General features: G+C 33.5%; 1 protein-coding gene across 1 annotated transcript; it reads left to right on the forward strand.

Annotated features, from left to right (window-relative positions):
* The first annotated feature begins 228 nt into the window (after positions 1-228).
* Positions 229-14,250, forward strand: LOC128215935 (MAM and LDL-receptor class A domain-containing protein 1-like). Its single transcript, XM_052922535.1, has 10 exons — positions 229-277; positions 502-672; positions 2,555-2,767; positions 9,946-10,107; positions 10,353-10,612; positions 10,974-11,172; positions 12,388-12,534; positions 13,283-13,429; positions 13,649-13,819; positions 14,021-14,250. The coding sequence occupies exons 1-10, from the start codon at positions 229-231 to the stop codon at positions 14,164-14,166; spliced, it is 1,665 nt and encodes a 554-aa protein (XP_052778495.1). The 3' UTR covers positions 14,167-14,250.
* The last annotated feature ends 13,248 nt before the right edge of the window (positions 14,251-27,498 follow it).

The following is a 27,498-nucleotide window of genomic DNA, read 5'->3' on the forward strand; positions in this document are numbered from 1 at the left end:
TAAAGAAACAAGTAAAGTATTTTTTCCAGTCTGATAATAATCAGATCCTCTTCAACATTACGTATACTATAAACAATGTGAAGTTGGTCAAATTTGTATATTTTAGTTGACGGTGGTATGTCCGATTGGAGTGAATGGTCAACTTGCTCCCATTCCTGTGGAACTGGAACCCAGACACGAAATCGGACCTGTACGAATCCCACACCCTTGTATGGTGGTGCTTACTGCATGGAAGATAATAACGAGGACCAGCTATGCTTAGTTGTTAACTGTCCAAGTATGTATGAAAGGATTGAGTGATTGTCCAATAGGACCGAGTAAACATGAATTTATAATATAGCTGCGCCATTCCTTATGTTTTTATCAAAGACGAATTAATGATACTTTATATAAAGTATAAATGGAATAAATACCCAAAAACAGGGATGGAATGAGAATGAGCAATGCTTCAGTCTTTTAATTTACCTAAATCTAACCATATACCTGCCTTTATCCTTTTAGTCAATGGTTACTGGTCGGATTGGGCTGCATGGGGCGCGTGTGACGTCACCTGTGGAAACGGAACAATGACAAGAAGTCGATCATGTGACAATCCTCAGCCCGAATTTGGAGGAGAGGACTGCGTCGGAAATGCAACTGACGTAACAGAATGCCCAGACACGTGTTGTCCAGGTAACAAACAGATATAAGTATTCGGCATTGTACGCAATTACATGTCAACTGCAAGATCGGTTTAACTTTTTCGATAAATCTATATGTCATACAATGAATAAAATGTTTATTTTATTGACATTTCGGCAGTTACGGTTTATATGGCCGAGTATGGAGTTTACAAACTTTAAACAATTATATTTCTTTAATTATTGTTTTTCCAATTGTGTAAGTTTTCCAAAGGAAAAGGACTATCTAGAGTATAAGCTTCATAATGGATTATAACAGCCCTAAGCATGTTGTTGCATTTTACGTGTAACTGTGTTACTGTAGTAAAATAATTTCAATAGTGGACGGAAACTGGGCATTATGGTATCCGTGGTCGCCATGCCAAGGCGACTGCTCTAAGGGAACTCGGTCCAGATTTCGGAACTGCAACAATCCACTTCCATCTTGTGGAGGCAATCAATGTGATGGCAAATACAGACAAACTGACGACATTTGTCTTCCTATTGGATGCTCGACAAGTAAGTAAAGATTTTTATTTAGCCCACTCCAGTAAGACGTGTTCCGTGAATAAGACGGAGTGGAGGGGAGGGGTTGAATAAATTTCTTCTTTATAACCTTAAGGCCATCCATGTGTGATAAGTGCAAAAAACGTTGAATGGTCCGATATCATATCATATACTAAATATCCATTTATGTAGTATACATGTATGATTTGTCACGAGTCGTCATATTATTAACAATTGAATTCAATTATTTCAGGAAAATTCTAAGTAAGTAAGTCTTTGGCGAGCTTACTAACATATTTCCCGGGTGAATTGAATAAAATTGTATATTATATGATGAATAGTGGCAAAGTCGTATGATCACATGCTGTTTTCGGTACAACAGAAATAATAAAAAATATCTTCCTGCTTCGCGCTTATGATGGGCCGAATACCACACACTGACAAAGTAATGAAACTTCCCGCGATACATGCGTTGTAGAAATGTAGCATCCGGAATAATTTAAAACAATAAATAGATCGATTTTAACGATTTAATTCCGTTTATAAGTAAAATGAATTTTGAGATGATATCCAGTAAGAATAACAAAATAAATAGTATACTTTAAACACAATTTTCTTTCTTATAATTTTTGATGTCACATTGTTATATGCTTATGACGTAATTTCCGGTCAAAATACAGTAATTGACTAACGTTCTGGGAATATTTTATTATGAAATCAAGAGAATATATCAATGTTTTCCTCCGATGATTTAAATGAAAAATTAGCTGCTTTATTCAAATAAATATTTTAAGATTTAAACAGGATTAGAGAAGAGCGCATGACTTGCTGGAATATTACTAATCAAGCCATCTTGTTATCAATTTAATTGTTCATATTAACCTGCCGCTGATAATGCGGAGTCAAATTATTATATTACACATATACAATAGAGAAAATATCGACAACAAGGTAAAGCATGAGAAAAAAACGATAGTTCTGCGAAACATATACGTCTACAATCTTACCTTGAAAATATTCTGCATTGGATATCCATCACAAACCACATCCATATTTCAAAAATAGCCGTTTCAGTTTGAGTTATGGAACTTGCAACACCTTCAATGTCCCTAGTAGCGGATAACGCGGTATTCTAGCTAAAGCACACGTTGAAATTTGTTTATGTTTGACATACTACGCCAACTAGCGTTAAAATATAGTACTTGTTTAAACATGGCAATTATAGGATATGTCTCCGTCCAAGTGATTATTTATAGGTAAATGATCCAAGAACCTTCATTATTCATCAAACTTTAAAGTACTTCCGGCCTATTGATTCGTGTCCGCTCATTGAATGTTATTGATCATAGCACCAACAACTACAAATGCACCTATTACTACTGACACAGTTACTTCGGCTGGACCTGGCTCTACAGCAACAACATCTGCATCAGGTGCACCCACTTCTTCCTTGCCCTCACCCTCGTCTGGTACTGACTCTGCTGCTTCGACCATAGCTTCAACAGCGGTATCATCTGCCACTGGCGGTTTGACTGATACGACAATAGTGGCAGCGACAACAAAGACATCTACGACAACCGTAGCAACAACAACGCCTGCAGGTTACTTTCATGTACTTTCCTGAATTGTAAATTAATGCAAGAACGCAAAGGTTGTCCGGTTAGCGCAGTGGTAAGCGCACTCGCTTCTCGCCAAGGCGACCCGGGTTCGATTCCGGGGCGCGTGTGAGTTTGGATTGTGGTCACCAAGCTGGACAAGTGGGTTTTCTCCGGGTACTCTGGTTTCCCCCACAACACAAAACCACATTATCGCGCAACATCATGCCAACAAGAGTGACTTAGTATATGCTGTCATAGCTTTCTTCACAATCGTTGTAAAATATATAATGTTTAAACTAATGCAAGAATGAGTTCGTATTCTTCAGAAATTTTAATTCTTGTTTTGACAATGACAGTCTGTTTATGTCTGTCACATTGTTTTATACTTATGACGTAATTTCCTGTAAAAAAAAAACAGTAATTGACTTACGTTCTGGGAATATTTTATTATGAAATCAAGAGAACATATCAATGTTTTCCTCCGATGATTTAAATGAAAAATGAGCTGCTTTATTCAAATGAATATTTTAAGATTTAAACAGGATTAGAGAAGAGCGCATGACTTGCTGGAATATTACCAATTAAGCCATCATTGTTTTCAATTAAATTATTCACATTAACCTGCCGCTGATAATGCGGAGTCAAATTGTTATATTTCACATATACAATACAGAAAATATCGACAACAAGGCATAGCATGAGATAAAAACGATAGTTCTGCGAAACATATAAGTCTAAAATCTTACCTTGAAAATATTCTGCATTGGAGATCCATAACAAACCACAGTTACTTGGTATTTGGACTGCATTTTTTGGCCAGTCGAGCGATTGGTCCCTAGGGTGATCTCTTGGACTGAGAATCATAACAAAATCAACTTTTGGTCGTTTATTTTTATACATTAAATATTTTGAAATTTCATATATTCTTTATCATTCACAAGTAATGAAGGTTAGCAGATTTAAAGGTAGTGAACTTAGAGTTAAAACTATCATTAAACAATTTAACCTCCAAAGGCAAAGTAAGAAAATCCCAAGCGAAATAAAATGGGAAGCGAGTTTAAACAATGCAAACCTAAATTGGAAAAAAATTTGGAACCATATTTATAGCTCAAATGCATCTTTAGGTGCTCGGCAATTTCAATGGAAGTACATATTAAATATAATCTTCACAGAGCATCGCCTTGCTCTTATGGAAGTATCAAGATATGGATTATGTAATATATGTCTCAAGAATAGAGTGACATTATTTCATCTCTTTTGGGATTGTTCAGTTGTTAAACTTATTTGGAACAAAATTAACAACTTAGTGAATCAGATACTCAAATATAACAATGAAAACAGTATTCAATTGAATTATGACTGTATTGTTCTAGGGGTTGAAAAATCTAAAATAAAAGACATCATAAATACAATTATTTTTGAAACAAAATGGCAAATATGGAAACAGAGAAATGAATGTAAATTTAATGGGGCAACAGGACTATCAGAAGAAGCTGTATTAAAAAAATAAGGTGGAATATTTGAATATTGTACATGCATAATAAGTCGTACGAAATATCAAAGAACTCATTTATGTACACTGATAAAAAAGATAAGAGTATAAGCTAGAAAATAAATTCTTAAAAGATGAGTGTAAAAATTCTTTAATGAAATATTTATTTAAATACTCACAATTTAATTAAGGTTAAGAGTCATACATCAACGCCTTCATTTTTTTTTGTTTTCGTTCCATACAGGCAGCGACAAATGTCAATACTCCATGAAGTAATTTGATAATTTCACCATTACTTTTGTTTTTGATAACTAAAAACAATGGCGAAAAGAATCAAAGATAAACATCCCTGTGACTCACCTGAAGTAGAGAAAAAAAGGAATTTAAATAAAATTTTAAACTTAAAATGATGCAAAGCCACAAAATCTGATCTTGAGCTTACATATTTTTGATATTCTGTAAATATTTTATTATAGCTTGAAAAATATCAATGTCTTAATAATACAATGCACATTCTCTATGACTATGTTAAACTGTTAAATGTTGATACATTTCGTATCAGAATTAAAGTCATTACTCACAAAGATATTCAGTAGATTTTATTGGATAAAGTGGATCAAGTATTATTCCTGCGTATTCCAATTGAATCTTTGCATGACAAACGAAAATAACATCTAGAACTTGACAAAAAGAACAATGTATAAATTCGAAGCACATGTAAATTTAACGGAAATAGAAATGTTCAAGATAAGGAAGGTAACCCGTGAATGGGGCTACACTACACCATATTTATTGCACCACTGCATTGATGTATTGCTGATAAAATATCTGATATATTTCTTTAAAACATTTTCTTTGTCGAAACACTGATTGGTTATTTCTGTTATGTATAATTGTAAGTGTTTGTCAGGGGTGCCCCGATCCCTGGTAGCACATATGTTTCGGGGAAAATAAAAGGGACTTCATTGATGTCTCAAAAAGAAAAAAAAGGTTAGCAGATTTCGGGTTGAGACATATGTGTGAAAACGAGCTCAAATCTACAAGATGTTTTCGATAAAACAACTGTATACGTCGCATGCATGTTCAGAAGGAAGTTATCTCCAAGGTGCAATCGCTCAACAAGCACAAAATAGTAGCGTTTTCGCAATTTTCTTTGACAACTCTGCCAAGAACACTGTTTTTTTTACCGACTCACAAATCTTCGCCAGTAATTTTGACCATGCACATCGGCCTGACCCGGCATGCGCTTTTTAACTTTACGCGCGAACGGGAACCGGGGTAATGTTTACCTCAAAATACAGCGAAAATAAGACGACGCACAAATTCATTTGTACTTTGTGTAATCCACTCCATCAACTTATCTATTTCAGTCTGTAAGTAAAATTGTGGTAAACCTGTACTATTTAAACTCTGAAACTTTTAGTAATTTCTTTTGAAGTATCGTCTAAATATAACAATCTGTGTTTACTAGTTAGCGTATTTAAGTTGATGGAAAATGGAGCGGATGGGGTGTTTGGTCTGAATGTTCCGTGACGTGTCTGAATGGTACCAAATCTCGCAACCGCACCTGTGACAACCCTCCAGCCCAGTACAACGGTGCTGACTGTGTAGGCTCCTTTACGGACTCTGATGTGTGCTTACCGCGGGATTACTGCAATAGTAAATATTAAGTTTATGTAATGGGATAGGCACGCCCTTAGGCGTTAAGAGCTATTCATCACAGTACAAATCTCGCAACCGCACCTGTGACAACCCTCCAGCCCAGTACAACGGTGCCGACTGTGTAGGCTCCTATTCGGAATCAAAGGTATACTCACCGCGAGATAACTGCGATGTTAAATATTGCTTTTATAACGGAGAAGTCTGTTATGGGATTGGAAGGCCCTCACTCGTACTATTAAACCTGTCATACATTAACTCAATCATAGGAATACCTTACTGACATATTTGTCGTGAGCTTCAAGCTCCACGTCACTCAGTTACCTGCCCTTTACGATCATCAATATAAGACCTGTGCAGTGATATACTACCACAGTTTAAGACTTATCACTCTAATACGAGGTACACAGTATCGCAAAACGTATAAGTACGTTGCTTATTTTAGAAAGTCAAACTGTGTTTAAGTTTTGCGTTGACTTTTCTTGATATAATCATCAGGCATTTTTGATTTTATATTCATAACGGAACATCCTCTATCAATGCGGCGTAATGAATTAGCAACAGGAGCGTGTCCAGGATTTGAGGTAAGGGGGAAGGGGGTAAAACGACAGATACTTCTAAAATTCTCATTCTTATCAAATTAAAATACTTATTATACCGTTCCTAGTACTAAGGCTTAGAAAATCAGAATACAGATCAGCAAGGCTGACATAAATTCGTATAAAACCCGACGTTATCGGCGCACCATTTGGAATACTCATTTTGCATTTTCATTCAGTTAATAGGAAGTGGGCGGGGGGCACACTGCCTAAATTATCTTAAACAATTATGAAAATCAGATACTGTTGTGAGTCTTTTTTCAGACATTTTAAATAGCTTTTTATAAATATGAATATATTCTTTGACATGATTGTTGCAGTGAGTGTCATTACAAGCGTTGCCCACACGCATAAAATGAAACTTAATAGATGTGAAAAAGTATTTTTAAAGTCAAATTGAATTACCTTGTTTAACTATTAATGACAATAAGCGTAAAGATAAGCTCGTTTGTATTTCTATACAATTTAGATTTTAACGATCATAGTTCATGGCCATGTTAATATATTTATGTTTTGATATTAGGTCGGAAAACTGATTTTTATTTCATGTGAATGTACTACTGTTAACATTACACATAAAAGGAATCTCATTGAAAACTGCATGCTGACTGCAACTTTGACACGATTTTTTAACAAAACTGACACCATACTAAAACGAGTAGCTTCTTAATGTATTGCATGATTGCCAAAATAACTTAAATATATATAAAATTAAGGAATGAATACACAGTCCAGCGTGATATATTAAATTATAACGCCAAATTTGGATTTTGTTATTGTTGGAGTTCGTTGGTGTTTTTTTAATCATTGTAGTGGATTGAAGGACTGCATATCGCAAACTCGAATCCTGTCGATAGAGCATTTTATGTTAGTTATAACTAAAGGAACAATCAAACGATACCTTTACGAAATATATTACATTTCCACAAAATCTGCTTCAAGCGTATAAACAAAAATCAGGACATTTGAAAATGTCCCATATAAATAAGTAGACGTTCACTTGAACCTAAGATAATAAGCATGATATAAATAAAGCATAATGTCAATAGATTACGATGAATATTATTGCAAATCATTTTTAAACATTTTTATAGATCTCGCGTTTATCATACTACAAAGCTTGTCCTTAATTTCTCGCATAATTCAGTATAATTATATAACCTGGATATGTTTTAGAGGGGCAGTTGTCCTTAATTATAAATAAGATTGCCAATTTTAAAGTCGTGAATTAACGCTGGTACGTATTGTGTATGGGTTTAACAATATTCATACTGTTATTGATATCATTTTTTTTATTTGCAGAAAATACTATTTTACGTTTCCTTTTCCCCAAAACAAAATGAAAATAAAGAAATATACATTTTACTTCAAAGTGTCAAATGAATTGTTTAACTAATTGTACCAATGTCACTGAACCCGCCAATAAGAGGGATGATCCAAAATAAACAGGATTGTTATCATATAACAAATATGGTTTAATATTTCTACATCAAAATATACATTAACAAGATGCGGATAGTATCCGCTTCAAACACTGACAATATCTTGAAATTAGTATGCATGGTGTAGAAGTTGCAGGGTCCTGAACAGGGTCACTAACGCAGATCCGGCGCACGCCGGATGCATTAGAATGACGTTAACAACGTAAACGACGTCAACCTAGTATTTTTCAAAATAATTGCCGTCACAGTGAAAGCACCGTAGGTGGCGATGAATCCATTGGTGTCGGAATACATCCCTATACCACTCAGTCATATTGTTTGATAATGTGTGATGTCGCCGTACGGAGATCTGTCAGCGAATCAAAACAAACGGTGCTAAATCTGGGAAATATGGTGGGTGGATGTTTAAAAGGAAAATGATTTGTTAAAATAAATACTCGTACGTTCATAAAGCTCTATTTCAGTTGCAAAAGCTAACATTATTATATTGCGTAATAATTTCACTTTGATAGCATAGAAATATCTAAGCAAATGTATCGTTACGAAATATTCATTACTATCTTGTTTACCGATGCTTCATCGAACTTTGTAGTCTGTTGTAGCCATGTTACCATGGCAAATAAAGGTAATTGTTGTCGTTGTTGTTGTTGTTGTTGTTGTTGTTGTTGTTGTTGTTGTTGTTGTTGTTATTGATATTTAAGAAAATACCTTTAAATAACTTTTCATTTGTACAAAATCATAAAAAGTTCATCTTTATCCTTTTTACAATAAGTTTGTAGCAGTGATTGTATATGCTACAAAATTTACACCTCAACTTCAATTCCTTAATTGAACTGCCTTTGGCAATTGCGATTATCATCAGATGAACGCAACATATTCGGATATGTTTGGCTCGCAACTCATCGCATAACAATAAACATGAAAATTGTTGATCTTGTTTTGATTTGTATTGTGTCAGCAAGTCCCGTAAAATATAAATTAACATATCAAAAAGTGTTGATTTTTGATATGTTAAATGTTTTGGCCATAAATGTTTCAATTTTACGTTTAAACGTGATTTCAAGTGATTGATCTTTTTCCGCGTTATTGTGATTTGATAAAATATTTCCGGTTACAGTCGTGTCGTTCTTTTTACAGAATGGATGAGAAAAGATTACTGAAAGTTTTCTTAAATGAAATGAAGTAAGTTTAACAATTCTTGAATGAAATAATGAACTATTGATGTAAACATAAGTAATAAATTGCGGGATTGATGTCATTATCGTGGATATGAACATAATTGGGCTGGTCAAAGTAGGCGTGGAGTCCACACACTTTGACCAGCCCAATTGCGTTCATATCCCGGATAATGACATCAATACCGCAATTCATTCCTTAATTTAGACAACATCGTGAGCAAAATTACCTGGTTTTGAAATAAATTCTGAATAGTATAACCTTAGTTTCGGGCCATTGCTTTACATGTGTGTAATTGTCTTTGGCAACATTTGTACCAAGGTACACTTATTTGCGTTCAACAGATTTCAGTTACGGTTTAAGTAACCAGAGCTATACCTTAAAATGTTTGGAAAATAAAGGTGTTTTTTTAAAGATAAAACATATGAATTTGTAATAAAAGATACAGTTTACTAAATTTGAAAAACATATTGAGAATTTAAATCAGATAAACCATAAAAACTGCATAACTAAATATCTATTTCAGGCTACCAGATTTGAGGCTGGTAGCAAATCCAAAACCTTAACAAAAAATAATAAGGGAGTTTAGTGAAGACCTAAGAAATAAAGTTTTTTTACGTAAGCTTGTACAGTGGAAGTCCATATTAGTGTTCACCGCACCATGATATGCGTATGACGTACTACCCTTCTATTGGTATCCCATTTTGCATGTTTTGACGTTATCAATGCGGACACGGACGTGGGAGATTTAATGAAACGGTATTGAGCATATCGGTATTTCATCTGCATAATGACTGAGTTTTACACTTGTAGGGTTTCAGCCTTTAGTTGACTGCGATTTTGAAGACAACACGTTGTGTACGTCCTGGCATAACGCCCAGGGCGCGGACGATTTTGATTGGACCCTTCATGAACAACAAACGGCAACCGACGGAACAGGGCCACAAAACGATCATACATTTGGCAACAGCTCTGGTGAGTTTTAAATGTTCATATGGGCAGCCAAAGATATGTTCCATAACTTTAAAGCTAACATTTGGAATATTGAACATGTGGTAATATACCGGTTACCTATTACTTATAAGTGTTGTGTTTAGTTTTGATCTAATTATTTGTCAAGCCAGTTACATGTTCAATTAATATGTCATTTGTTTACATGCATAGACATACTCTGATGTTTTCTTACTTTGAGTTTGTTGACAATTGCTCTTGTTTTTCAGGAACATATATCTATATTGAATCCAGTTCACCCCGTCAAACCAATGAGAAAGCCTGGTTAGAGAGCCAGTTGATTGCTGCAAGGCACCCTCTTTGTTTATCGTTCTGGTTTTCTATGTACGGATCTAGTATTGGTCAACTTAACATTTACGAGTACGATGGGTCTCAACGTCCCGGAAAAATAGCGTGGTCTTTAGATGGAAACCAAGGAAATAAGTGGCAGCAAGCTAATGTTCCATTAACATCGAACGTCATCTTCTCAGTTCGTATATGTTTTAAAATTATGATTCATCTAAAAAAACGGAATTTGAATATTCAAATAATAAAAGTACGAGTAGTAAGAGCTTGTCAGCCTTGACGTGTTTGATATGTTTTTACACAATACTAGAGATACAGTATCTTGTTAAAGCCTGTAAATAACTCCTTGGTTTTAGTTTCGTTGCGGCTGTATAATACATCCTATAGATCAATCATTTTTTCGAACAGTCCGCCTGGCTTAAACCATATCATTAAAGTAAAAAAAATAAACCAATGTCGTCTGCTCTGCTACAAGCCTTATACCGATACTCAGCAGTTTTTTTTTTCCAGTTTGAAGCTTTTATATAGCATTGTGTGATTTTAAGGTAATTATTGAGGCTACCGTTGGCAACGGCTACCTTGGTGATGTAGCAATTGACGACATATCATTAGATGACCGTCAATGTAACATGCTACCAGAGTCAGCAAAACCATCGGTTTATACGACAATGTCACACACGACAGTACCACATACTTCACAACAACAGACATACTCATCTACAACACCCGTAACGCATTTATCCGGTACTTTCAATTACCAGTATTTTCTGATACGACTAGCTAATTTTTCAAGTCTCATTCGATCGATATTTCTATCATTTTATATATATTTACCATTAAATTTCTATCACGTTAACAAAGAGGCACAAGCAAAGTACCTTTTATGTTTTCCTAGCCTACATATATATAAAATACACATTTGTTTGGGAAACAGCGGCTATTAACACCACCTTTAATTAAAAAACACACAAAAAAACAACAACAGATGTGAACGAAAAACCCCTTCAATACTACACAATCAGGCAGAGGGGTGTGTTCATCTATACGACAAAGTAATTTAAAAGATTCCAAACAAGCGCATATGTCCGAGAACTCAAATCGTATCACTTCAAAAAAATCGGCCTATTGATGTAACATCGTCGCCCATCAACTCATACATGCTAATATGCTACTTTGTATAGATTCACTACAAGGTTTCAAAATCGGCATCGACATTCCCATCTGCTAAATGTTTCAAAATACTTCAGCCACAAAATCTCTGAACTATTTCTATCCTTTTGCGTTATAAAAACACACTTAACGCTATATTTGCTACTTTAGAGTTTTCTATGGGCATAATGCAAGCAACTCCCTGATTCGTCGGTCTGAATTGTACACCAATTAGAAAAGTGTTTTGCATTTACTGCGCGTCATCATTTTAGCTAACAAGATACATATGAAACACGGTATATTATACACGAATCTTGTTTTCAAAGTCGTGTATATGATACCAAAAAGAACATTACCTCCATAAGCTTATTTCTGACATAAATAACAAACCCAGCATACACTACATAGCGTTACGTAACAATGTATTGTTGATATTTAAATAAAAGCAATGTTACACATGGAAAATATAATAACAAAGGCCGTTACTAATCTTGCAAACAACTTTTATTTTAAACAAATGGATTTAAGCGCTTTATACAATGATCACATCAACTAGCTTTCCCGCAAGACAGCGAAAAATATTCGTTTTTCTTTTTTTATTCTCTAAAAAACATAAAGGTTGTGTAAAGAGCCAAATATATATAGGCAAGGAAAACATTTAAAACATCACTGCTGCCCTCTGTGCATATAAACACTACAGCAGTTGACAATTCTAAAAACGGCAGTATCATTTGAATTTTTGCATTTCAATGAAGTATGTAAAAATGTGTGTACTATCACGTAGAATGTATCTATCTTCATTGTTAACAGGATGGTCTGCTTGGTTCCACGGTCCATGTTCGGTAACCTGCGGTACAGGGATCCAAACCAGACTACGTCATTGTAACACGGGACACGTGGTGGATTGCCCGGGCAATAAAACGGAAACAATCGCCTGTCAAATGAAGCCTTGTCCAGGTGGTATTTAAGTTATTATTCAATCTGGAGTAAGTAAAGAGTCGAGAGCGATGTCACTTTCCTGGTACTGTTCAGAAGTATGTGCCAGCTTTAAATGATCCATGGTGTAATAATAGAATGTTTTTTGGAAAGAACTTGAAACATGTACACTTAAAGCATGTCCGAGTAAGCACTACATATATACATTAGATTAGAACGATATTTGGTGAACATGATTTACACAAATATATTGATTGTTTTGTTAAGGCTCTTACCATTCTTGATTCCAGAAGGTTTGAACATTTTGATATATAATCACAAGAATAATTTAATGATTATTGCGATAAAAATAAAACTAACGATTAGTTGCTGGAAGAAAATTGTCACTATTATGATTAGCAGCATTACTCATAATGGATTTTAATCTAATGTTCATCGAAGTCATTCTGACCAAGATTAATGATTATTTGGTAAAACATATCACCTTGAGAATTTCCAGTAGTCTTTTGTCTTACAAATAATCAAACCTTAACTATCTTTGAAAAACAAAACATTTTGATTTAATAGTAAAAATCATCTCTACGGTGTAAAACATCTTTTGACTTTTGATATAGAGGCATGCCTTTTAATCCGGCAAAACCAATCATTAAACATCACTTGCAATGGCATAGATAAGTTATTACATTCATACTTGTAACAATATTTGACTTTAATTTATTGCCAAGATGTGGAACTTATGTCAATCTTTAGTAATATAGTTCTTATTCAGCGTGGTCGAGCTGGTTTAACTTGCCATGCTCAACAACGTGCGGCAATGGAACTCGAACCCGATTACGCCACTGCAGCAGCGGACACGTGGATGACTGTTCCGGCAAAAACACGGACAATGTCACATGCAACATGACTCCGTGTATAGGTACGTCGAATAGTTGTAAAAGATGCAACATGAAGGTACACTTTGAAAATGGATCAGGTATTGTTAAGATGTCAAGATAATTTATTCTTTGACATATTTAATCTTAGTCATGACAGCCTTTGTTCTTAAACTGTAATATATACGTAAAGTAAAAGGATATGTTCAATTATAGAGGGTTCGTCACAAATAATTGTGTTCAATGTAATGTATTTCATATAGTTCATGGCGGATGGAGTAATTGGTCAGCTTGGTCGCAGTGCGATGTTACATGTGAGAACGGCCACGTCCAGCGCATGCGCACATGTACTAACCCTGCACCTGCATATGGAGGAGACGCCTGCGGAGGAAACAGCTTCGAGATGCTTCAATGTTCATTGCCTACATGTCCATGTACTTGTCACTTTAAATACAAGCTTTAAAAAAAGAAAAGATAATCAAACGGTTCGATTCAAGTAAACGGTACAACATTAGTTAAGTCATTTTGTTTTTATTAAATATAAAATATAAGCATTCAGCTTATTTCAAATTTGATGGAATCGTAAAGAAAACATAAAAACCAGCTCTTCTTTAAACCAATTGTTTCATTTGTAGCATGGTCGGCATGGTTTGATGGGGACTGCTCTGTTACGTGCGGTGTCGGAACAATGTCTCGACTAAGGTTTTGCTCCTCTGGTCACGATGAGGACTGTTTAGGTAGTCCCTTTGACTCGTATTCCTGCACAAAGCCGGGCTGCTGAAACCTGATTACATTTTTTGTTTGCATGTATAATTGGTATTGGTACATCTAAATCTAGAATTAAACTCCCAAATATGCATTTTAATAGGTTGTGTGTGTGTTTTATACCCCATAAAGAAAGAAGTGGTCTAATGAACTAACAAATTATAGATATTATAATTAGGAAAAACAATGTTTCTTAACCTTTTTTAAAGTAAATGTATTTATCAATTATATTTTCCTTGCAACACCGACATCAAAATACCCGAGCAAGACATTTCACTCCAGCTCCATATTTGCCAAAAAAATGAATGAGTGGATTATCGTTTGGCCATCAGCTATTTCGACTAGCAATCATGTTGATGTCACAGATAGAGTACTGTGGCCATACATATCGCCTTGCCACCAACTACTTCGTCTAGCAGTCATGTTGATGTTACAGAAAGAAGCGGATCTGATAGTTACATATGCACATTGTGTGGTGGTTTATGTGGTTCTATATATTGGCAATCAGACAGATAACATAAGTGATCACTTAAGTCGACTTATAGAATCTATGGGTCAATGCAGACCCGTTTTGCTAGATTTGTTCGGAAGCAGCATTCTCATAATGTGTTGTTTGGTATAGAATGCACGTAGAAATGTTTTCCGACATATATAAGACTAAAAAAATCTTAGTTGAGCTGTGTTGAAAGTTTGGCATTGATGAGTATGTCGGCGAATAAATAACTTAAGATTGATCAGACTAAACTCATTCAAGATATTTAACTGGAATTGAGTACGCATATTTACAAAGACAATACGTACTTGTACAGTACGGCCCATAACTCAAGTGGCCCTCTTGTTAGCGGATAAGCGCTGGGGGAAGTTTCTAGAAAAAAAAGTTTATGTTTAACAATATTATTTTTTACAAATGAATGGGAAATATTATAGATATGAACGAAAAGGATCACAAAAAAGGCAAGAACGTACAGTCTGTGCAATTTTCTCAATTTTGCTAGTAAATTGAATACTGCCTCGTGGGATAATAAATTTCATCGTCAGGTCCAAAATATTCGTAATAACTTAAACGTAATAGGTTTTAGTATAATATGTCATTAAGGTTAATTATTTCCTTCAAACCTAGTTTATCTTGATTTAATTAAAGAAAAGGCTCATGCCAAAACTAACACAGTAAGCTTAGCTTGATCTTTCTTTAACGGATTAAAAATGGTTCATAACATTTTGGGGCTAGTTGCTTCACATTGCAAGTTATATTTTGAAATGTGCTTGTGTAGATGCGAATGCACAAAAGAAGTGACAAAGAATTTGGTACTATATGTTTATGTGTATGGATTGTCAAGTAACCTTCTAGTAGTGCACACACATGATTGAGTCGAACAAGGAAAGCGAGCGATATAAAATATGATAATAAACTTTTCCATCTTGCTTTATTGAATGTTTACACTCGTGATTTGAACAATTGTACAGTAGGCTTCGTGAGAGCAATATTGGCTATGTTTTAATGCTTTTATGAAATAATTGTTTTCGCTTGTTGAAATTTTGGCTGAATATGTAAATCATTTAAAATCGATGTGTTCTTTAAATGTCTACCTTTCATCAAGATTTTTGTGTATAAAATTTGCATAACGCAGGTTAAATCATATACAATTCCGTACAGTACAACATTCACAACTGCTCCCACAAATTAAATGCTAACACTCTACTCCTTGGGGTGCATTACCTTTATGATAGTAAGTACTGATAGGCATATGTATCCATTTCGTCTTGCATTATGTAATACCCTTGAATATGATTATGACAGTCTTGGCTAGATTGCAGTTTATCGTCCTGGCGAATAGTAGAGATTGGGCGTTTCTTACTTAAATTCTGACAACTCGGCTAAAAGTTAGGTGCCCTTTAACATAAACTTTCACTTTGGGCTTTATTGAAGTTCATGTAACGAATTAGTCCAAAATGTGCATGTGTTTATTCCTACACCTGCCACACAGTATCAGCATGATATGAAGTAGTTCCTAGCATATTTGCCATTAGATACAACCTTCTCGTCACACAGTTACGTACCCTTGACGATGGTCTTTATTGGACTTGTGAGTGAGATATTACCACAGTATTAGAGTTATTGGTACAAAATATCACTAAACTATGATGTAGAGCATTGTAATTTTTTGAAAGTCAAACAGAATTGTACCTGAGTGCATTGACATTGTGACTTAAAGAGTAAAATTCTTTAATAATATCATAACACATCTTCGATTTTATATTAGCATTTATTTAAAACATCCTGTTTCAAGGCGGTGATTTGGGATAGATCTCGGAAATATATTTACTATAACGCTTTCAAATGCATCTGAAGTTCTGAAAGTAATTAACTAATACTTTGACATGACTTTTCAAATAAGCATTACTACGAGCGTTGTCTTAGTACGAGCATGTAGTTAGATACGTCCTGCACTTGTACCTGTTTGTCATCTTTTCCGGAAAAGCAAAATGTATAAGAACACCATTATTACAATAACAAGGATTCAAGTCAAATCATTTTCCAGTCTAGTAATATTCTAATGCACTTGGAAGTTACGCACATTTCTGCTGACTGTAAAGTTGGTCAAATGTAAAGCTGATCGTAAATAAATATTTTGGGTCGACGGTTGTTTCTCTGATGGTAGTGAGTATTCATTATGCTCCCATACCTGTTGAAATCGAACCCAAAAGATCAAACCTGGACAAATCCACATCCTTATATGGTAGTAGTAGCCTATGATGCCACCTCTACCAACTGCACGAACTCGGTCATGTTAAAATCATCCTCCCAATTTGGAGAAAAGGTTTGCGTCAGAATTGTTATTGACGAAACAGAACGCTCAGACTCTTGTTGTCCAGGTAAAACACGTTTATTTGGATCTACTATGTAATATTACATAAACTGCAAGTCTGGTTTAACTATTTCCGCAAACTTTATAAGTCACACATGACCATCGAGTTAAATGTTAATATAACTGATATTTCGGCAGTCACGTTAGAGGAGGGGTCAAAAACTTTCTTCTTTAATACATAAAGGTCATCTGTGTGCAAAGGTGTTGCAGGAGACATTGATGAGTCAGTGCAGCCCAAATTGTCATGGCAAGCATATGGCACTGTAAATATGTGGTAAAGCCAATATACATAGGTAGGTTTAATAATATATAAAGGGTTAAAGTATTTTTTACTCTGACAGTGAGTCACTCGACAGTCATCAACAAATCAATGTCAAGTGTATTATTTTCAATATTAACAAATAATATATTAAAATATGCATTTAAACATACGCTTAAAAACACAGCAAACTCTAATAGGTTAAAATATGCTTTAAAACACAGGCTTAAAAATACAGCGAAATCCGAGTGTTGCTGCTTCGGCTATAAACTGACTGTCAATGTCATCGAATAATTACAACTCCACAACTGTCATTTAATTTGTTTCAGTGTTTGAATGCGCACAAAAAATAATAAATCCATTATTTTTATATTACACGCGTGTATAACCTTCACTAGAATTTTATACATGGCGGCTTCGTGGTCATAGATATCTTGAATAAAAATTTACTACACGATCGAGTGCTTATCAGTTATGAATAAAGCAACCAATGTGATTGATTATGACATCCGACAGATTATGACATTGTGTTTATTTAGAGATTACTGAGTTATAGATTTACGAATATGATTAGGCTGTGTTAAAGTGTGTTTGGTTTATCTGTTTCACATATTGAAGTACGATTTTAATCGATTCATTTAAGATATCCAAATATAAACACCAATAGCCTCCCTAAGTATGTTCTAAATCGGTAGGAATATGGTCGTGAAATATCTAGAGTGAAGAAACTGTAATAATTGAAGTATTGTAAAGGTACAAATAAAATGAACAAGTTGTTTCTGTTTTCAAAAGCTAAATATGAATAATACGAAGTAAACGACATATCATGTACAAAATGAAAGCAATCGCACCACTTGGTTGTTTCAGTTTATATTGTAGTTATTTTTGATAATAATTCACATGTGACATTTGGTGTTAAATTCTAATAAACACATCATGGGCAATTTCAAACTGCCACATACTGACAGTACGGTTATGACCAGTAAACATGATACTGTCTCTTAACACGCGCGTCTAAAATATACAGTTATAGTTTCCAAAGTCTAAAGTGGAAAGCGCTTATTAAAATGTGTTGTTAAACTTCCGGCGTGTGTATCAATACTATATTTGTTATATTTTCAGACTTCTATCAATTTCTGCAGAAATAACTACGGAATAAATTGATAACACTTGAAAATACTGTTATGGATATTAATATATGTAGTTGGGATGAACCTTTCTTACACGAGCGGCTATAATAGATGCTTTTTTCTCTCACTCAAGTTAAACAAAATTAAGTAAAAATGTATTTTTTGCTGGAACTCTTTTGTGCGTAGTGAAAATAAATGCGTATGGATATGTGATAATTCGTGGTTGTCACGGATATGCGCGCAGTGATTCAGATAGTTTTAATAGTCAAATCGGTCTTTAAAAAGTTCTGAGAAGAGTGAAGCATTATTTCTTGAAAGGTGCGTGAAAACTTTTTTATGGTGACATTTGAATCGAGAAATAATAAATAAGCATTCTAAATATTGCAACAAGTAAAGGTTTCTATGATGCTACAGACGACAGTCTTCAACAAGGGAGGTAATTACAATGTGATGACCATTAAAAAGGAGTCACATACGAGTATTTGTTTTATCTTTGCCCGTGGGCAAGATAAGAATTTCTACCATGGTAATTTTTTTGGATCTACTTTCCTGAGGTCGGATCCAAACCCGAGTGTTGAATATTTAACGAAAACGAGGTTTACCGAGCATTTTACCAAGATGAGCAACTAACATTTGAATGTTCCAAGACAAAGATAGTAAGATGAAAATGAACGAAAAATGTTAAAAGGTAGAATATAATTGATGGAGAGTGTCTCGACAAATATTATAAATTGTTTTAATGTCAAGATAAAAAGTGTATTCTGTACTAAGTCTGTACCCTGTGTTTGTGTTTTTTGGGATTAGTTTTATCTTTCTACTTTTGTGTTTACTTATGTGATGAGTTTTATCTCACGTTTTTCAGATCGGGGCTAAGAAAATAGGGTTGGTCGGGAAACAAAACGCATTTTGTTGCGCCTAATTGATACTAATTCGGATATTGTAAAAGGACATGAAACATAAGATAATGAGAGTAATGCCAAGGGTAACAGCAAAAATGCCTGAACGTTATACTACATTTGCTTTTAAATGATAATTTTGTGTGTTGTTTTATTATTTGTTTTTGTCTTTATCCGAATGTTATTGTTTAATTTGGTTTTGAGTTCAATCTTGATAGTTACATGGTGAATGTTTTGCTAAAACAATATTTTACTTGTATAGACAAAGGTAACGATGTGTTGTTCAATAAAAAATCGATACAGTTTCATTTGACCACGTGTGTTTGGTACTGGAACAAAAATCTTATATGCTCTTTTTCAGTAGTTCTTGGCGTTTAATTCAATAGCCGATAAAAACAGGTTATGTGTTAAAAGGGATTCTTATCGTCACAAGAAATCTTCCGAAAATAAGAAGAAAAGAAAACACATACAACATGGCACAAGTGTTGTGAGACCTATTCGAAACGTTTTGCTTATGTCAATATTGACTGGTACTGGATGTCAATGTTTCTTTTTTAAGCTCCATCCTGCTCCTTTAACCTTTTTTACCAGTATGCCAAACAAGATTTACAATCACATTCGTATATCCTGTTGTCATGGCAGCCATTAAATGCATGTAATTTGAATAATGCTACATGCTTTCTGGCATGCTCGGCTTCAATGTCCACCTTTCAAAACCTATCCAACATAATTTAACAAAAGTTATTGCTATATTTGTTTTCAAAATTCTCTCCAGCTTTGGGTAAAGAAGCATTACGTAATAATGTAAAAAAGGATAAAGTATCAAATTTGACTATGTTGTTGCCATGAATTATTACGTGCACATATTTGGCATGAATCTGCATATTTTTAATGCTTTACTCCTACTTTGAAGGTCCAACATGTTATCCTTATGTTTTGAGAAAAATGTACTTAAAAGAAAATTTGAATACATGTTTTTGACTTCCAGAACAACTATAATACTTATCAAAGTACAAAGAGACATAAACTATCATAGTTTTACGTAAAAGAGTATTATTTAGTTTGAAACAATAACTGTTTAAAAAACAGCGTATTATTTTGTTTGAAACAATAACTATAAAAAAATATACTTATCAAATGAGCAGGGCGTAAACGGCAGGCAGACTCTTTTGTTGCAATGTCAGTTAAACAGGGGAAAAAACGCGGTTAAGGTGTTGCGTCATATATGTCAAACAATTTGTCAAACATGTACATTTTTCATACAACAAAGCCTAAAATGCACTTTTATTTCCAAACATGTATTTTATGTCACACATGTGTTATTAATTGTGATTAACAAATCCTGTCTTTAAGGTCTATCTGCTTAACAGTACATATCACAGCTTTGTGAAGCTCCGAAATCCGGAATAGTTCTCGCATATCATCGAACGACACAGAATTGTTGTGTTCAGGACCTCTTATAACCTAGCAAATGGGAATCTAACAAATTTGCTTACCGTAGTTCATCAATGTGTCAGAAAAAAAATGAAGAAGTTATTCCTACTTTTACCAAAACCCCAAAACGTTACAATGGTTTTTCACTACATTTTTTCAGGTACTCCAGTCAATGATATTTCTAAAGTTTTCTCTGTGGCTACCCTGTTTAATTACAATTTTTTTGACAATGTTACGTTTGCGCCCGGAGTAATAGTAACACGCTTAAGGTAAATTGTATACCCAGTAATCAAAACATTAGCTTTTTATTATGACAATTACTCCCCAAAATTCTGTTCTTAATTGGTCAACCATGGAAACAAAAGGTATGGCTAGCTCTGTAAGTTGCCAACAAAATCCCAAGTAACTCTTTTTATGTCAAACATTTACCACAGAAATGAAGAGTTCATGTTCCTGTGCCTTTCTCACGCCAACCACCTTTTTCACGTGGGTAATAATTCCCAGTTAGAGTTTTTTGTTACCTCCCTTATCGCGTAGACGTGTTTTTTTTCCCTCTCTCAGTGAAAGTGATTTTTTAAATGGAATAAAGGACATATTTATGGTTTTGTGAAGCTGAGTAAGTTATAATAACAATTCTCCATTGGTTTCTGACAAAAAAATCAAACTATTAGTAGTAAAAATATACTTAATAACATGTTATCTAGATATTCTACGATACGATACATGTATATTACAATGTACATTGGATCATAAACATGAACATGAAATCTCATGCGTGACCATTTCTCAACCATCTGTGAACGGGTACTGACCAAAACTCGAAGTATACTTAACAAAAAGAAAGAAAGCATTACACATTAAAAAGCTGATAATTAATAAAAAAGGCCAAGCAAACGGGTGTGCAAATCGAGATGTAGAAGATACAACTGAAAGCGACCCTCGAAAACGAACATTAGAGGAATTGAGCAGCATAAGTGAACATGAACTAAGTATATCAAACCAAAATGAAACAACAAAACAAATTAAACCAAAGAAAAAGAAAAGCAAAAAACACAAGAACAGTCAGAAACTAATGAAGAACCATTTGAGTTAACGGACAACACAAGTGCAATCAAATAAATCATGAAACAGCTGGACTCTATTAACAAAAAACTATCCAACGTGATCACGAAAGATGACAGATACATCAATGATGTAGTGGAAAAAGTTGTTGAAAAAAAATAAATGTGCAAAAAATAACTGCAAAAGATGAGGACGCCATTCAGGAAATTGTTGACAAATTAGTGGAGGTAAATATAAACAAAATAAAGGCACGTTTTGAAAAACGCGTTGAAGTACTTGAACTGCAGCTTTTTGAAAAATCTGAAGAAAATGACAAACTAAAAAAACAAATAGATAACTTAAACAAAACAATAATTGAAAAACAAGAAGAAACAATTGATACAAACAGAATGTCAAAACACGAGACAACTCAGACAAAAAAAGAATGAACGATCTTGAACAGTACACACGAATTAACAACATACGTGTATACGGTATACCAGACTTGAACGAGCACGAATCTCCACCAAACACAATAGCAAAAAAAGAAATTAAGAACTTGCAGCTCGACATTAATGAGTCAGATATTGATACAGGGCATCGCCTTGGGAAATATCATATTCACAAGCCCAGACCTATTATCATCAGGTTTATGTCGAGATTGACCAAAGATAGTGTGATGCGACACAAAAAGACACTCGGACAAAGGAAATATTTGTCAATGATGACCTCACTCGCCTTAACCAGCAAGTGTTTACTTTCAATACGTCTTAAAATGCAAGACGAGATAAAGTCAGTGTTGACCAGGAATGGCCGCATATTATTCAGACGCCACGACGAAACCATTACGCACGTTGAATTTGAGGACTATGAACACTGGCTAGAATTACCTTGGCCTCAGCAGAATCACCTAGCATACTAACTTTTTATGAAACAGTATAGCGGCATCGATGTCAGCACTATAAAAACAAAGACCATTAGACCAAACAGATCATATTGCGACTTTTTACTATTTGAATAACTCGTCATGGTAAAGGGGCCATAAACAAGTTTTTAATGCATGTGTTGTATTTCATATTATAAAGGCATAAAATGTCATTCGTCAAAACGTTTACTCCAAATTATGCATTTATAACTTTATCGTTCAACACTACTTGCTCGTTTCTCTCGTGCATATGATAACTCTTTTGTTACTTTTTTCTGAATTTGCTGCTCAATTGATCGAAGTTGAATCGTAAGCTTTGCACCATTTAAATCATATAATGGCAATGGAACATTTTTGTTATAAGGCTCTTCTCATGTCGTGCAGCTCACTAATACCAGTGTTGTATAACATGTTGATTTAAGCATTTAATATCATATCTCAATAGAAATAATGTGTAACCTTTTTCCACATCTTGTAGCTTAACTGAAATACTACTAGTATGCTGTTTAGTAAAGTTTTATTTTTTATTTTTTTATATGTACTAGTTTTTTCACCAAACATGCATATAGTTTCATTGTAAAAAATATTCAAAAGTATTTTGTTTCATGTATAGGAATCAAAACTAACTTATGATTATATAACATTTATTAAGCACATAATGTCATATCTAAACAGTTCATACAGCACAAAATGAAACATGTATATTGTTCGTTTTCTAATTTAAAGAAGCACTGAAACAGCTTTGCTACAAATGTTTTTCATCCAATATTTTAGATATTTTTTATGGATATTTAAACGGTAATTAAAAACATAAATATTGATTTTTTAGCATAATAACAGATAATGTATATACTCAAAGCATAATACACTTATAATTAATGCTGCCTTAATCCGTCCAACGTTTTCGGTTTTCATTTCGTTTTCGTATCGGAAAACCTTAATAGAAGTTGGATTGTTTTTTGTTTTCGTTTTTTTTTTCCCTTATAAATAAAACTTGTTATAATGCAAGTTTTTATGCTTTCTTAATATACTTTTAATCTACACTTACTAAGGGAACAAAAAGGTTTAAGTCAAAAAATAAAATCATTTACCCTTTTAATCACAACTTATGCTTGCGTATCTAATGCAAACTAATCTGCATAATACTCCGCATTCATGCGAAATACATCACTGGTTATATAATGATACACAACATATAATTTAACCAACAGCAGGGATAAGGCAATACTTTCGCCTTTGTAACATTATTATGAGAAAATATGTATATTAGAGCACGATTAAAAATCAGATAATGACCTATATGTTTTTGATCTTTGTATTATATATGCAAATCTGTTTTAATGATCGCTCCATGCATGTCGTTTATAAAATTGATATGTAGTTTTTCTACATACAAACATGAATTTAGCATGTTTGCTATGTTATTCCTAAATTGAATCTGTATTAAGAGATTATGTATGACTGTGTAAATGTGTATGTATGAGTGTTTATATGGGTATCCTAGTGATACGTGTCATCGTTTATAACTTGAACTGTAGCTTTACAAAACCATTTATTTTTCTATTTTCATTTTCTACATTGATTTCATTTTTTTTTCTTGAATTATGTCTGAAAAGTATGGAATTTATGGAAAACTTTATATTTTGCGAGACAACTGGTCTTTCGAAATGATTTACTTGTTAACATATGTAAACAATGAGTATCACAATATGCACCTTAAACACTAAAGGACTTGGAAATAAACTTAAACGCTTACAGGTATTTAAATATCTAGAAGATAAATCTTATGACATTACATTTTTACAAGAATCTCACTCCGATATATTAACAAGCCTTCCCTGGAAACAAGACTGGACAGGTCACTCATTCTTTAGTGGACACAAATCAAATAAAGAAGGCGTTGCCTTTCTTGTAAACAAACAATCAAACATTGAGTGTTAAAATTTTAATGAGTTAATAGTAGGTCGTTTAATAACACTCGATATAAAAGTAAATAACAAAGAAGTGACTCTTGTTAATGTTTATGGTCCAAATGATAACAATACTTTTGTATTTGACACCATTGAAAAGTTTGTAGCTAGCAATAATGAAAAAATATAATAATAGGCGGTGACTTCAACACTGTGCTCAATCCTTTAACTGACAAACGAAATGGTAGATCAGATACGAATAAAAAATGTCAAATTGTACTTAAGAAACTTATGTCTAATTTCAACATGGTCGATATTTGGCGCGAAAATAACCCAAATTTGCACACCTGGCATTCCAATACAAAACCAATCATTTATTCCCGTTTGGACTATTTTCTTATTTCTGAATATTTACGTTACACTATCCCTAAATGTAACATTAAACCAGGATTTAAAACAGACCACTCTCCTGTAGTACTTTCCCTTAACACACTTGACCAAAAACGAGGGCCTGGTTACTTTAAAATAAATAACAGCATTATATATAAATGACATAGCATATCAAAATCAAATTAAGACTGCTATAAGAGAAACTGTTAAAATAAATAACAACTGTAATCCAAACACTCTTTGGGAACTTATTAAAGGTTCTATAAGAAACGTTTCAATTAAATATACAACTTATACAAAAAGAGAGAAAGAAAAGAAAGAAAAAGAAATAATCGATTATCTAAATAAAATTCAAAATCAAATACAATCTAATAGCAATGAAGATTTTGCAGAGGAAATAGCCACATTAAAACAAGAATTGGATAGTTCTACGACAGCAAAAATAAACGGAATGGTATTACGTTAAAAAGCTTTACACGTAGAATACAACGAGAAAAACAGTCGATATTTTGCTAATCTCGAAAAACGTAAACGTCATTACGAACAGAAAACAATAACTAAGCTTAAATCAAATCTTACTGTATTAACGGACATAAATGATATTTTAAGAGAGCAAAGAAAATTTTATAAAAATCTGTACCAGAAACAAAAACAACACAATAGTGATATAAATTTCTTTGAAAGTCCCTCGAGAAAATTAAGCAACGAGGAAAAATCAAGTTGTGAGGGCTTAATATGTGAACATGAGTGTACAAATGCTTTAAACGAAATGAGTGTAAATAAAAGCCCTGGTTCGGATGGATTATCTGTTGAATTTTATAAAGTATTCTGGGATATTTTAAAGTTTCATTTCGTAAAATCTATTAACTATTCATTTGAAATTCAATCACTTACTGAACTGCAAAAACAAGGTTTAATTTCACTTATACCAAAGCAAGGTAAAGATCTCGAACAACTTTCAAATTGGCGCCCGATTAGTCTTTTAAATATAGATTACAAAATTGCAACAAAGACAATAGCAAATAGAATATGGGATAATAAATCTGACAAAATTAAAAGAGAACAGTTATACCTCTCCCGTGAAAATGGGGGATTAGGGCTCCCGAATTTTAAAAATATTTATACAAGCTATAAAATCAAGCTGGATTAAAAGATGAACTGATGATAGTAATCATGGGAAATGGGAAATATTTTGTAATAAAATACTTAACAAAAAGGGTGGAAATATCATATTTGACTGTAATCTGTATGAAAACGATATCAAAATTTTATGTGGTCAAAACATTTTTTTTTCAAAACATCCTTACATCTTGGAACATGTTTAAAAAGAAGCAAGCCAACACACACATAAGAAAAGTCATAATTTGGAACAACTCCGAATTAAAATGTAATAATGAAACAACATATTATAAAGAATGGCACGATAAGGGGATACTCTATCTCGAACACATCTTCGACTTTAGATTTAAAAAGTTCTATTCATTGGATAACATGCAACTTCTATACGAAATCCCAAATCGTGACTTCCTAAAGTATCTACAACTTATCAATAATATACCGCAATATATGAAAAATGAACTAAAAATATCAGCTATTACGGTTTGGGTTGAAAAAAAATTGATGTTGGAAAAATTTAGACCCAAAAAAAGATAACGCAGTTTCTGTATAATAAACGTATTCAAAATAACACTTTTGAAATAAAACATAAACATATATGGGAAAACTCTTTAAACGAAACACTTAATTGGAAGGAAGTATATTCCCTGCCATATATAGCAACAATTGACACATGTATGCGAGCCTTTCAGTTTAAGATAATCAACAGAATTATACAAACAAATAAATATCTATTTAAATGCAAATTATCCAATTCTAGTTTATGCAACTTGTGTTCCAACTTTGAGGAAACCATAAACCACATGTTCTGGAAACGTCATATCATACAAGACCTGTGGAATGATTTGAAACGCTTTCTCCACTCAAAATATATAAGAATTGAACTAAATCTAAAAAATGTTTTATTAGGAATAACCGTTGAAAGAAATTATAGCTGCATTATGGCGTGACAAACGTTGCAATATTGTATAAAAACTATTCGTTCAAAAAAACACAAAATAATTGTTGTTAAAAAAATAATGATTCAATCCTTGAAAAAGACAAAAATTGGATGTGTTCACTTAAATCATAAATGAAATGAAAACAGAGAAAGATGGGCATATTATAATACTTTAAAACTCTGAAGCGTAAAAAGAATGGATTGACACTCTGTTGAAATTAGACACATGATTTAACTGCCTTACCATTATTACGAGGCATTAATTTAAATGTATGAAACAGTTAAAAAGTCTAGTTTTAGTAACATGATGTCATATTACCGAAAGCTGGTATGATACATTTCTGAAACTAATGTTGAACATTTATAGAAGGCTCATGCTAATTTCTATTACATGTAAGTATGCGTTGAAGTGTTTCAAATATACACCGATTTGCAGAACT

Source organism: Mya arenaria, chromosome 14 (genome assembly GCF_026914265.1).
Source record: "Mya arenaria isolate MELC-2E11 chromosome 14, ASM2691426v1".
In the NCBI taxonomy this organism is placed as follows: domain Eukaryota; kingdom Metazoa; phylum Mollusca; class Bivalvia; order Myida; family Myidae; genus Mya; species Mya arenaria.

Coding starts and splice junctions, on each gene's coding strand:
- LOC128215935 (XM_052922535.1), top strand. CDS start 229: ATGGAAGATAATAACGAGGACCAGCTATGCTTAGTTGTTAACTGTCCA. Junction 10,108..10,352: donor TACATTTGGCAACAGCTCTG/GTGAGTTTTAAA, acceptor CTTGTTTTTCAG/GAACATATATCTATATTGAA. Junction 10,613..10,973: donor CATCGAACGTCATCTTCTCA/GTTCGTATATGT, acceptor TGTGATTTTAAG/GTAATTATTGAGGCTACCGT.